Source organism: Mauremys mutica, chromosome 17, assembly GCF_020497125.1.
Source record: "Mauremys mutica isolate MM-2020 ecotype Southern chromosome 17, ASM2049712v1, whole genome shotgun sequence".
In the NCBI taxonomy this organism is placed as follows: domain Eukaryota; kingdom Metazoa; phylum Chordata; order Testudines; family Geoemydidae; genus Mauremys; species Mauremys mutica.
Window position 1 is genome coordinate 27,665,818 of NC_059088.1, and position 13,926 is coordinate 27,679,743.

General features: G+C 44.3%; 3 protein-coding genes across 3 annotated transcripts; all 3 read left to right on the forward strand.

Moving 5' to 3' along the window:
• Positions 1-291: 291 nt before the first annotated feature.
• Positions 292-841, forward strand: LOC123352060 (scale keratin-like). Its single transcript, XM_044991772.1, has one exon. It carries the CDS (start codon positions 299-301, stop codon positions 839-841), a length of 543 nt encoding a protein of 180 aa, XP_044847707.1. The 5' UTR covers positions 292-298.
• A 4,107-nt stretch (positions 842-4,948) lies between these two features.
• LOC123351507 (scale keratin-like) lies at positions 4,949-6,808 on the forward strand. The gene is made up of 2 exons (XM_044990891.1): positions 4,949-5,066; positions 6,246-6,808. Exons 1-2 carry the CDS (start codon positions 4,949-4,951, stop codon positions 6,806-6,808), a joined length of 681 nt encoding a protein of 226 aa, XP_044846826.1.
• A 5,947-nt stretch (positions 6,809-12,755) lies between these two features.
• LOC123352207 (scale keratin-like) lies at positions 12,756-13,305 on the forward strand. The gene has a single exon (XM_044992024.1). It carries the CDS (start codon positions 12,763-12,765, stop codon positions 13,303-13,305), a length of 543 nt encoding a protein of 180 aa, XP_044847959.1. The 5' UTR covers positions 12,756-12,762.
• Positions 13,306-13,926: the final 621 nt, after the last annotated feature.

Below are 13,926 nucleotides of genomic sequence, written 5' to 3' on the forward strand. Positions count from 1 at the left end.
AGGCATTGCCTTTCCTATTTTACATGTGGGTTCTAATCGGGTGGGTATTCTCAATGTGCACCTACCAGTTCGGACCCCTCAGAAAAGACAGCTGAGGGGAGCTATGTCAGCAATACTGGCGGCTGGCTGGTTGGTGTGGATATCTATGAGAATAATCAGATACGAAGCCTGCAAAAAGGGACCTACATAGCCCATGTTACCATATACCACCAGCAATGAGTCACCTATTCCATTGTCAACAGCGTGTTGTTTCTTCTGCTCCCTTCTGTGTGTTTCAGGTTTACGACCATCACAAAAGATGTCTGACCTGTGTTGCCGACCCAGCCCGTGTTATCCTGACATCTGCCCAGATCCATGTGTGGTTGCCCGCAATGAGCCTTGTATCACCTCGTGTGGAGATTCGACAGCAGTGGTCTATCCACCACCGGTTTCGGTGCTGTTCCCAGGACCAACTCTCTCTACTTCTCCTCAACACACCATAGTGGGAAGCACCTTGCCAGCTCTACCCTATGGAGCCGGGGGCTCATTTGCGGGTGGTGTTTTGGGTGGCTCAACTGGTTATGGTGGTGGATACGGGGGTGGCTATGGGGGTCGTTTAGGAGGCTCATATGGCTATGGGGGCTTAAGCGGTTATGGAGGCTCATATGGTTATGGGGGCTTATGTAGTTATGGTGGTGGATACGGGGGTGGCTATGGGGGTCATTTAGGAGGCTTATATGGCTATGGGGGCTTATGTGGTTATGGTGGTGGATACGGGGGTGGCTATGGGGGCTTATGCGGATATGGGAAGAGATATGGTAGGAGTTATTCTTCCCGCCTTGGAAGCTGTGGCCCATGTTAAACCCAGAAGAAAGATCCACGGAAGAAGAAACAACCAGGAAATAAAAGAGAAGACAGAGATTCACCACTCAGCTACAACACTACTCAAAATCAGTGGTGGTTTTGGTTGCTCGTCGCCTCTATAAATCAGGCCTATCTATGCTTTCCTCTTGTTACATGTTACCTTAGCTTTATGGTCTATATTATTTTGCAGTTTAGTCTTATGCTCATATTGTGCTTTTGTCCTATTTGATGCGGAGGAGAAAAAAAAATGGTTTAAGACGGGACCTGACTTTCAAACTCTACAGCTTCAAGAAAGAAAGTAGAATAGCTTGTGTGAAATGCATCACCTTGGAGCTGGTGACTGGTTGTAGCTCTTATTGTAACCCTGAAAATACATTTTCAGTGCTCTGCATTAATTCCTTCTGTAAAGTGTAAACTGCACTGCTCATTCCCATTAAAAATTATGCTGCATCATAGTATCGGCCTTCTGGTTTTCCTTTCCCCTCCATTCTTTCTCTCCAAAACACTCTGGCTGAAATTCTCCCTTGTACAGATGTACATTAATTGGTCAATAGCATTGGGCAGGTCCTCTGAACCGGAGGGAATTTCCCTCTTACACATTTCATTACTGGTGCTATTGAATGGGAGTTTTCCTTCCTGCAGAGATATCGTTACAACACCATCTAACTCAGATGTCCCCAGACTGTGGGGTACTCCCCACTGGGAGAGGGAATATTTGGGAGAGGGGGTGCACCGGAGCCCAGGCCAGCCCCCACAGGGGAAAGGGAAGGATCCACACTTATCCCCACTCTGAGCTCTGCTCCTACCCCGCCCCCAGGCACAGCCTCGGTTGCGTGCCCATCCTCCACCTCCGGCCACAGCTCCGCCCCCGCTGCTGGCCCTAGCCCCAACCTTGACCCCGGTTGCCACTCTGTTCCCGGGCCCAGAACCAACCAAGCCTCAGCCCCCTTATCCGCATCCCCAAACTCCAGGAGCTGCATCCCCACTCCTGGGCCTGGATCCAGGTCGGGGGCCATGGACGGGGGTTGGGGTGCGTGACCCTGACATTTTGGGGACCACTGGTCTAAGTACATATCATAAGAACATAAGAACGGCCGTACCAGGTCAGACCCCTCATGGGGTCACGAGGTTATTACATGGGGGGTTGCAAGCTGTCAGCCTCCATCTCAAACCCCACTTTGCTTCCAGCATTAATAATGGTGTTAAGTCTATAAAAAGTGTTTTTAATTTATAAGGGGTGGGGGTCGCACCCAGAGGCTTGCTGTGTGAAAGGGGTCACCAGTACAAAAGTTTGAGAACCACTGCAGTACAGCAACATTGACATATTTATAGAACGTCTGAATTAAATCAGATTTCCCCAGTTCACCTATGATGATAAGTCAAGAGAAGCGATTAGCAGATCCCTGAGTTGGGGGCATATTTGTACGCAGTTTTAGCCCACAAGAAGGCTATGGGACACCCTGGGTGCAGGAACTGCTTGTCAATTATAAAACAAAATAGTTTGCACAAATAATTCCGCCCATTACTGGAAAATGTTATGATCACTGTTTAGGATTATAATTCTCACTCATGCCATGCACAAGAGTCCAATGTAGTTCTTCAAATCCAGTATGGTGTCTAATTCGGAATTTACTCTGAGATCGCACTAGTTAGGTGGGGAGACTTTATTCTGCATGATTTTATGCCCACCTGCTGCTATTTAGAAGGGGCCCTGATGCCAAGCCCAATACAATTCAAGGCCATATTTCCAATAAGTTGAGTTTCCTTCAAATAAGGCCCTGAAGGTTGCAATCGTCTCCTCCAGACAGGGAGAGCAAAAAGACTATGCCCCATTTAGGTTCCTCGTAACATTGTAAGTACTGCTAAAGGGGATTGAAGTGGAGCGAAGGTCTCTAGGCTGGTCTCTACTCTAGGGTTAATTTCATTCTGTCATGCTTAGGAACTTAGCCGTGAAGGGACCTACAGGCTTGGGAGTCTTGAATCAACCCCAATGACATTTCTGCACTGTACACATGCTGGAAATCTGGCTCTCCACTTCAAGTAATGCATTGCTAGGCATTCCAGCTCTAACTGTTCTGTGCATTCTTTTTTTGTTTGCAGGAAAAGCATCTTCAATTCTTTAGGCACGCTTGTACATTTTTTAGCAGGCTGTTCTGATTCTACTTGAAAGCTCCAGTGTCCTTCAGTGTAAAATATTAAGACCCAAAAGCCAAGGATTTCAAAAGTGACTGGTGATTTCTGATGCCCGCTTGACACAGGGAACTGAATAGGAACTGAGCATTTTGGAAAACCGGGAATAACAAGGTGGGTGATGTTGGGCACCAATATCACCAGGGACTTTTGAAAATCTTGGCCTTGTGTTTAACCACAAGTGAACTTGGGTAAACTGATAACCTCCCCCTCTTTCATCTCCCCATATGGGAAAAGGTTGGTGATAATAAATTCCTCATTCTGGGGAGATTCCAATCTACTTATCCATATGAGAATGTTGCCCAGTGCCTACTAACACAGTAGCTAAACCTTTCCTAGGTGAACTTCTCTGACAGAGGTGCTACTGGGTATTATTGCACAAAAGATATAGGACCAGAGGCACTACTGAGCAATTTCTATGTGCCTAGATATCCAAAGAGATTTCTCTTGGAAGCTTGATAGAGTCTTTTGTTCTTCCTGCTTCCCTGATAATAGGAAACTATTCTAGGGATGTCCATAGCAGTTAAAAAACCATTCTGACGATGGTGGTGGTGATTTCTAAAAGAGAAGGAAATTGCATCCTAGTCCTAAGGTTGCTCAGATTCTCGATTAGTCTTATTTCTCCTGAAAGCTCATTCCTCAACCATGCCCCGCCCCCCCCAGCTCCCCATGACTAAGTAGACTTTATTTCCATCTCTCATGGTATTCTTCCCAGGCTTTGTGAGGAACATTGTCCCTGAAGATTAACACTGACTTGTTAGGTTATGAATGCAGGTGCAGTTCCAAGATTTTAATCCTTAACCTTTAAACAACCCTGCTGTAAGCAAAGCTTGTTTATTCAATTTTGTTCATCACCTGACTCCTTGATTCTGAAGCATTGATCATGTCTCCAGACTGGAATGTCTAAGCACATTAAACCGAGTGTTATCTCTGGGCACAGCTAGAACACAAAAGAATAGGCACCATTTTGATACTGCTTCAATTCTACTTTGAAGGTTTACCAGGTATTGAAGTTGTTCATAGGGCATGTACTGGTTGTGAATCCAGGAGAGTATTGTGACCCATAGGCCTGGTTTGAAGGCTATTTAATTGATTGAAAAGACATCCATGGATTTCAAAAGCATGTTGGCACAAACGCACAGTGAATAGTTATGGGTAGATATTCCAAGCATGCAAAGCAATACCTCCGATCCTCCAAGGAGTGCCAAGGGTAAACTCCACCTTTCCGCTAATTAGATACTAGTCTGGATACAAAGAACTAACATGGAATCCTGTGCATGACAGCAGATTGTACTATTGATACACCTCTGAGTCACCCTCATACTCTGAAGTTATTCAAAGCAGAATTTTAGAAACGGAGCTAGATTTAGTCCCTTTTAGACACCAAGAAAGTCAGTGGGATGATACCATGACAATATCAGGCCCATAAAGATTCAAGATGAAAGGGAACCACCAGTAGCATCATGCATGTCATCCTATGTGGGACTGGGAATTGACTAGTCATCATTAACCATGATCAAAGCCACTACAATAATTAGAGGAGTTGCACATTTAAGAAAATAATTTGTTGGGTTAATGACAAGGTCCAAGTACATAGAGGGTGTCTACTATCCTTCCCATTGGCTAAGAAGGTGTATAAAAGTGCCTGCAACTCCATGATCTTCTATCCACTTCTTTCGACTCTTTCCCCTTGGTGAGCTTGGTAAGTCTAATTGGCTCCAATTGATCCAATTGTTGATTTAGTGAATGTTTTAACTTTGAACTAAATCTGCTCTAATATGGGGTGAGGTTAGAAATGTTGGACAGAGGGCATCTTTCTTTGCATAGGAGTCTTTCTGTAGCTAGTCAATTGAAGGTATTGGTGGATGCTGTCTTTTAAAAATATCTGGTTGGGATTTTCAAATCTACATATGGGATGGACCCCATTCCCAAAAATTTATCATTTGAAATTGGGCATGGAAATTCCTTGCAGAATGATGACAAATCTCAGCTTCAGTCCAACTTGATAATAGACTGCACTACTCTGACTCTCTGTACAAATACACATTGCCAGATCTTCAGCTGACTTCATTGGAGACACAGAGGTTTACCTGGGTGATGATCTGACTCTACCGTTTCCATAAAACTATGGAGATCAGATTTCCAATATAATGATTGAAAAGCAGTTCTATGGTTCTTTTTCAGATATAGAAAAAACTCAGAGTATATATATATAATGCCCCTTCATGGCAAAGCTAGCCTCTGCTTCAGGTGGATATGGATTAAAGGCACCTTAAGGGCAGTTTACTCCCTAGTGAACAACTTCAGGATTCTTATACCTTAAACTTAGGCTTGTGATGCTGCACATTACTGGAGATAATATACTTGATGAGATGAACCACTGATCTGACGCAATGTGGCAATATTTTCCTCTTTTACTGGTACAATACACAATATTAGATCCAGATCTTTAGCTGGTGTAAGTCAAAGTAGTACATTTGAGTGAAAGGTAAGTACGATGATTTAGACCATCTGAGGGGTCTACATCCTGTGTTAAACTGGTTTAACAAGAACACACGAATAATTTACTGCATCTCCATAATTATCTAAACTGGTTTGGAAATTGCAGCCATCCATGATGGGAATATTCTCTATTGTGGGTTAGGAATTAGTCTCTATGATTTTCACTCATCCTTCAGGGGCTGGTGGGAATGGAAGGTCTTGTGGCCATGGCACAAATAGGGCCTCAGAAAATCTGTGTCGGGACTTGTTCTCTGGCACAGATTTCCTGTGAGATCTTGGGCAAGTCCAATGGAACCAGAATCTCAAAAGGGCTCAGCACTCACTAATCCTCGCTGTATTGGAAACCTATCCTTGAATCTCCTCAGACCAAACCCACAGAGAGACTAAGACGTCTAACTTCCCCTTTTAATCCCAGGCAGATCCTGAGAGTAGGCATTCCCTTTCCTATTTTACTTGTGGCTCCCAATCGGGTGAGTATTCTCAGTGTGCACCTACCAGTTCGGACCTCACAGAAAAGACAGCTGAGGGGAGCTATGTCAGCAATACTGGTGGCTGGCTGGTTGGTGTGGATATCTATGAGAATACTCAGATACGAAGCCTGCAAAAAGGGACCTACATAGCCCATGTTACCATATACCACCAGTAGTGAGTCTCCTATTCCACTGTCAACAGCGTGTTAAGTTTCCTCTGCTCCCTTCTGTGTGTTTCAGGTTTACGACCATCACAAAAGATGTCTGACCTGTGTTGCCGACCCAGCCCGTGTTATCCTGACATCTGCCCAGATCCATGTGTGGTTGCCCGCAATGAGCCTTGTATCACCTCTTGTGGAGATTCGACAGCAGTGGTCTATCCACCACCGGTTTCGGTGCTGTTTCCAGGACCAACTCTCTCTACTTCCCCTCAACACACCATAGTGGGAAGCACCTTACCAGCTCTGCCCTATGGAGCCGGGGGCTCATTTGCGGGTGGTGTTTTGGGTGGCTCAACTGGTTATGGTGGTGGATACGGGGGAGGCTACGGGGGTCGTTTAGGAGGCTCATATGGCTATGGGGGCTTAAGCGGTTATGGAGGTTCATATGGTTATGGGGGCTTATGTAGTTATGGTGGTGGATACGGGGGTGGCTATGGGGGCCATTTAGGAGGCTTATATGGCTATGGGGGCTTATGTGGTTATGGTGGTGGATACGGGGGTGGCTATGGGGGCTTATGCGGGTATGGGAAGAGATATGGTAGGAGTTATTCTTCCCGCCTTGGAAGCTGTGGCCCATGTTAAACCCAGAAGAAAGATCCACGGAAGAAGAAACAACTAGGAAATGAAAGAGAAGACAGAGATTCACCACTCAGCTATAACACTACTCAAAATCAGTGGTGGTTTTGGTTGCTCGTCACCTCTATGAATCAGGCCTATCTATGCTTTCCTCTTGTTACATGTTACCTTAGCTTTATGGTCTATATTATTTTGCAGTTTAGTCTTATGCTTATATTGTGCTTTTGTCCTATTTGATGCGGAGGTAAAAAAATATGGTTAAAGACGGGACCTGATTTTCAAACTCTACAGCTTCAAGAAAGAAAGTAGAATATCTTGTGTGAAATGCATCACCTTGGAGCTGGTGACTGGTTGTAGCTCTTATTGTAACACTGAAAATACATTCTCAGTACTCTGCTTTAATTCCCTCTGTAAAGTATAAACTGCACTGCTCATTCCCATTAAAAATTTTGCTGCATCATAGTATCGGCCTTCTGGTTTTCCTTTCCCCTCCATTCTTTCTCTCCAAAACACTCTGGCTGAAATTCTCCTCTGTACAGAAGTACATTAATTGGTCAATAGCATTGGGCAGGTCCTCTGAACCGGAGGGAATTTCCCTCTTACACATTTCACTACTGGTGCTATTGAATGGGAGTTTTCCTTCCTGCAGAGATATCGTTACAGCACCGTCTAACTCAGACGTCCCCAGACTGTGGGGTACTCCACTGGGAGAGGGAACATTTTGGGGAGGGGGTGCACCGGAGCGCAGGCCAGCCCCCACAGGGGGACAAGGAAGGAGACTCTCTTAGCCCCACTCTGAGCTCTGCTCCTACCCCGCCCCCAGCCACAGCCTCGGTTCCGTGCCCAGCCTCCGCCTCCGGCCACAGCTCCGCCCCCGCTGCTGGCCCTAGCCCCAACCTTGGCCCCAGTTACCACTCCATTCCCGGGCCCAGAACCACCCAAGCCTCAGCCCCCTTATCCGCATCCCCAAACTCCAGGAGCCGCATCCCCACTCCTGGGCCTGGATCCAGGTCGGGGACCAGGAACGGGGGTTGGGGTGCATGACCCTGACATTTTGGGGACCACTGGTCTAACTACATATCATAAGAACATAAGAACAGCCGTACCGGGTCAGATCAAAGGTCCATCTAGCCCAGTATCCTGTCTTCCGACAGTGGCCAATGCCAGGTGCCCCAGAGGGAGTGAACCTAACAGGCAATGATCAAGTGATCTCTTTCCATCCTCTGACAAACAGAGGATAGGTTGGAAAGAAAGAAATGCCTTTCAACTTTAATATATTTCCCTGTTCTAAATATTGTATACATGGGGCTCAAAATAATGACCCTCATCTTACACTTTAATATATCTTTTATCTAACTGAGTAGAATTTTTAAGTGTGTGTGAGTGCAACTCTCCTTGGAAAAAAATCTGAAAGATTCTTTTAGTAGACTCAGACATTTCCTCCAGTTGACAGCTCATTAATAAGTTCTAAAACATGGCTTGTTTCACCTCTCACAAAATCTTCTAAGGCTCTGTTCCTGGAAGACCAATACACATCCTTCACTTCAAACATGGGATTTGTGTGTTTGAACTTCAGAGGCTTCTGACATGGTTCAAGGTTAGCAGCTGTGTAAGCTTCTGCAAGTTTGTGGCCCGATTTTGCATAAAAGAAAAGAAAATTCCTCTCCTCTTTTCTCTGGTTTTGGCATTTATAGTGACAGACAGAGGTTAGAATCCAGCTAGGGAGCAATCATTGACACCAGTGCAAAATGTGTTTCAAATACTACAAATCTTATATATTACATGCACTTTCAATTTACTTTGTGCACATGTAAATTAATGGGTTGAGATGCAGAAGACTGGGGAATTTTTCACATTTCAGCTTCAGTGAAATTTCCAGTGGATAGGACTCCTGTCCACCAGAAATAAGTTAAAATAATCCCTTGTCAGTGTTGTTTCATGTAGATGAAAGACATTCACCATAGTTAAATGGAAATAATAGGGTGAGATCCTAAACTGGTGTAAATATGTTGACTCACATGAGTTAGCCATGTATGTTTCCATGTACACAGAGTAATGTTCTCAAATATCAAAGTAGCTTTAGCCTGAGATTTGTTAGTCTTCTCTAAGGATGAGAATGCCCAATTCTCATGTAAAATTAAGCAGAATTCGTGCTCTCAATATTCTGTTTGGCTTAGAAATTAGCAGCTTTATATTTTTAAATACAAAATCCACCAATGCCTGCAACTTACTAAGTAAAAAGAAACTTTTATGGGGGGGAAAAAACCCTTAACAATGCCAAGAATCACAAAGTTCTCTGCAAGAATCAGTCAAAAGTTAAACTATCAGTAGAGCAGGGGTTCTCGACCCCTCAGGGGGTCACGAGGTCATTATATGGGGGGTTGCAAGCTGTCAGCCTCCATCCCAAGCCCCAGTTTGCTTCCAGCATTAATAATGGTGTTAAGTCTATAAAAAAGTGTTTTTAATTTATAAGGGGGGGTCGCACTCAGAGGCTTGCTGTGTGCAAGGGGTCACCAGTACAAAAGTTTGAGAACCACTTCAGTACAGCAACATTGACATATTTATAGAACGACTGAATTAAATCAGATTTCCCAGTTCACCTATGATGATAAGTCAAGAGAAGCGATTAGCAGAACCCTGAGTTGGGGGCATATTTGTACACAGTTTTAGCCCACAAGAAGGCTATGGGACACCCTGGGTGCAGGAAGTGCTTGTCAATTATAAAACAAAATAGTTTGCACAAATAATTCCACCCATTACTGGAAAATGTTATGATCACTGTTTAGGATTATAATTCTCACTCATGCCATGCACAAGAGTCCAAGGTAGTTCGTCAAATCCAGTATGGTGTCTAATTGGGAATTTACTCTGAGATCGCACTAGTTAGGTGGGGAGACTTTATTCTGCATGATTTTATGCCCACCTGCTGCTATTTGGAAGGGGCCCTGATGCCAAGCCCAATACAATTCAAGGCCATATTTCCAATAAGTTGAGTTTCCATGAAATAAAGCCCTGAAGTTTGCAATCGTCTCCTCCAGACAGGGAGAGCAAAAAGACTATGCCCCATTTAGGTTCCTCGTAACATTGCAAGTATTGCTAAAGGGGATTGAAGTGGAGCGGAGGTCTCTAGGCTGGTCTCTCTACTCTAGGGTTAATTTCATTCTATCATGCTTAGGAACTTAGCCGTGAAGGGACCTACAGGCTTGGGAGTCTTGAATCAACCCCAATGACATTTCTGCACTGTACACATGCTGGAAATCTGGCTCTCCACTTCAAGTAATGCTTTGCTGGGCATTCCAGCTCTAACTGTTCTGTGCATTCTTTTTTTGTTTGCAGGAAAAGCATCCTCAATTCTTTAGGCACGCTGTTCTGATTCTACTTGAAAGCTCCAGTGTCCTTCAGTGTAAAACATTAAGACCCAAAAGTCAAGGATTTCAAAAGTGACTGGTGATTTCTGATGCCCGCTTTAGACAGGGAACTGAATAGGAACTGAGCATTTTGGAAAACCGGGAATAACAAGGTGGGTGATGTTGGGCACCAATATCACCAGGGACTTTTGAAAATCTTGGCCTTGTGTTTAACCACAAGTGAACTTGGGTAAACTGATAACCTCCCACTCTTTCATCTCCCCATATGGGAAAAGGTTGGTGATCATAAATTCCTCATTCTGGGGAGATTCCAATCTACTTATCCATATGAGAATGTTGCCCAGTGCCTACTAACACAGTAGCTAAACCTTTCCTAGGTGAACTTCTCTGACAGAGGTGCTACTGGGTATTATTGCAAAAAAGATATAGGATCAGAGGCACTACTGAGCAATTTCTATGTGCCTAGATATCCAAAGAGATTTCTCTTGGAAGCTTGATAGAGTCTTTTGTTCTTCCTGCTTCCCTGATAATAGGAAACTATTCTAGGGATGTCCATAGCAGTTAAAAAACCATTCTGAGGATGGTGGTGGTGATTTCTAAAAGAGAAGGAAATTGCATCCTAGTGCTAAGGTTGCTGAGATTCTGGATTAGTCTTATTTCTCCTGAAAGCTCATTCCTCAACCACGCTCCGCCCCCCCCCCCGCCCCAGCTCCCCATGACTAAGTAGACTTTATTTCCATCTCTCATGGTATTCTCCCCAGGCTGTGTGAGGAACATTGTCCCTGAAGAACAACACTGACTTGTTAGGTTATGAATGCAGGTGCAGTTCCAAGATTTTAATCCTAATCCTTTAAACAACACTGCACTCCTTCCTTTCATCTACTGCCACTTTTCCATGCAACTCAGGGAAATAACTGCAGTAAGCAAAGCTTCTGTATTCTATTTTGTTCATCACCTGAGTCCTTGATTCTAAAGCACTGATCATGTCTCCAGACTGGAATGTCTAAGCACATTAGACCAAGTGTTATCTCTGGGCACAGCTAGAACACAAAAGAATAGGCACCATTTTGATACTGCTTCAACTCTACTTTGAAGGTTTACCAGGTCCTGACATTGTCCATAGGTCATGTACTGGTTGTGAATCCAGGAGAGTATTGTGACCCATAGGCCTGGTTTGAAGGCTATTGAACTGATTGAAAAGACATCCATGGATGTCAAAAGCATGTTGGCACAAACACATAGTGAATCGTTATGGGTAGATATTCCAAGCATGCAAAGTAATACCTCCGATCCTCCAAGGAGTGCCAAGGGTAAACTCCACCTTTCCGCTAATTAGATACTAGTCTGGATACAAAGAACTAACAAGGAATCCTGTGCATGACAGCAGATTGGACTAGTGATACACCCCTGAGTCACCCTCATACTCTGAAGTTATTCAAAGCAGAATTAAAGAAACGGAGCTAGATTTAGTCCCTTGACACCAAGAAAGTCAGTGGGATGATACCATGACGATATCAGGACCATAAAGATTCAAGATGAAAGGGAACCACCAGTTGCATCATGCATGTGATCCTATGTGGGACTGGGAATTGACTAGTCATCATTAACCATGATCAAAGCCACTACAATAATTAGAGGAGTTGCCCATTTAAGAAAATAATTTATTGGGTTAATGACAAGGTCCAAGTACATAGAGGGTGTCTACTATCCTTCCCATTGGCTAAGAAGGTGTATAAAAGTGCCTGCAACTCCAGGACCTTCTATCCACTTCTTTCGACTCTTTCCCCTTGGTGAGCTTGGTAAGTCTAATTGGCTCCAATTGATCCAATTGTTGATTTAGTGAATGTTTTAACTTTGAACTAAATATGCTCTAATATGGGGTGAGGTTAGAAATGTTGGGTCAGAGGGCATCTTTCTTTGCATAGGAGTCTTTGCATGGGCTATGCACAAAAGCTAGTCAATTGCAGGTATTGGTGGATGGCTGTCTTTTAAAAATATCTGGTTGGGATTCTCAAATCTACATATGGGATTTGGTCCCCATTCCCAAAAATTATCATTTGAGATTGGACATGGAAATTCCTTGCAAAATGATGACAAATCTCAGCTTCAGTCCACTTTGATAATAGACTGCACTACTCTGACTCTCTGTACAAATACACATTGCCAGATCTTCAGCTGACTTCATTGGAGTCACAGAGGTTTACCTGGAAGATGACCTGACTCTACCGTTTCCATAAAACTATGGAGGATCAGATTTCCAATATAATGATTGAAAAGCAGTTCTATGGTTCTTTTTCAGATATAGAAAAAACATTTTGTGGCTCCAAATCGGGTAGGTATTCTCAGTGTGCACCTACCAGTTCGGACCTCTCAGAATAGACAGCTGAGGGGAGCCATGTCAGCAATACTGGGGGCTGGCTGGTTGGTGTGGATATTTATGAGAATACCAAGATACGAAGCCTGCAAAAAGGGACCTACATAGCCCATGTTACCATATACCACCAGCAGTGAGTCTCCTATTCCATTGTCAACATCGTGTTAAGTTTCCTCTGCTCCCTTCTGTGTGTTTCAGGTTTACGACCATCACAAAAGATGTCTGACCTGTGTTGCCGACCCAGCCCGTGTTATCCTGACATCTGCCCAGATCCATGTGTGGTTGCCCGCAATGAGCCTTGTATCACCTCGTGTGGAGATTCGACAGCAGTGGTCTATCCACCACCGGTTTCGGTGCTGTTCCCAGGACCAACTCTCTCTACTTCCCCTCAACACACCATAGTGGGAAGCACCTTACCAGCTCTGCCCTATGGAGCCGGGGGCTCATTTGCGGGTGGTGTTTTGGGTGGCTCAACTGGTTATGGTGGTGGATACGGGGGTGGCTATGGGGGTCGTTTAGGAGGCTCATATGGCTATGGGGGCTTAAGCGGTTATGGAGGCTCATATGGTTATGGGGGCTTATGTGGTTATGGTGGTGGATACGGGGGTGGCTATGGGGGCCATTTAGGAGGCTTATATGGCTATGGGGGCTTATGTGGTTATGGTGGTGGATACGGGGGTGGCTATGGGGGCTTATGCGGGTATGGGAGGAGATATGGTAGGAGTTATTCTTCCCGCCTTGGAAGCTGTGGCCCATGTTAAACCCAGAAGAAAGATCCACGGAAGAAGAAACAACCAGGAAATGAAAGAGAAGACAGAGATTCACCACTCAGCTACAACACTACTCAAAATCAGCGGTGGTTTTGGTTGTTCGTCGCCTGTATAAATCAGGCCTATCTATGCTTTCCTCTTCTTACATGTTACCTTACCTTTATGGTCTATATTATTTTGCAGTTTAGTCTTATGCTCATATTATTCTTTTGTCCTATTTGATGCGGAGGAGAAAAAAAATGGTTTAAGACGGGACCTGACTTTCAAACTCTACAGCTTCAAGAAAGAAAGTAGAATATCTTGTGTGAAATGCATCACCTTGGAGCTGGTGACTGGTTGTAGCTCTTACTGTAACCCTGAAAATACATTCTCAGTGCTCTGCATTAATTCCCTCTGTAAAGTGTAAACTCCACTGCTCATTCCCATTAAAAATTATGCTGCATCATAGTATCGGCCTTCTGGTTTTCCTTTCCCCTCCATTCTTTCTCTCCAAAACACTCTGGCTGAAATTCTCTCTTGTACAGATGTACATTAATTGGTCAATAGCATTGGGCAGGTCCTCTGAACCGAAGGGAATTTCCCTCTTACACATTTCATTACTGGTGCTATTGA

Excerpts from the sequence above, each read along its gene's own strand:
- LOC123352060 (XM_044991772.1), top strand. The coding sequence starts at position 299 with ATGTCTGACCTGTGTTGCCGACCCAGCCCGTGTTATCCTGACATCTGC.
- LOC123351507 (XM_044990891.1), top strand. The coding sequence starts at position 4,949 with ATGGACCCCATTCCCAAAAATTTATCATTTGAAATTGGGCATGGAAAT. Across the intron at positions 5,067-6,245 it reads CTGCACTACTCTGACTCTCT|GTTTACGACCATCACAAAAG; the intron begins GTACAAATACAC and ends TGTGTGTTTCAG.
- LOC123352207 (XM_044992024.1), top strand. The coding sequence starts at position 12,763 with ATGTCTGACCTGTGTTGCCGACCCAGCCCGTGTTATCCTGACATCTGC.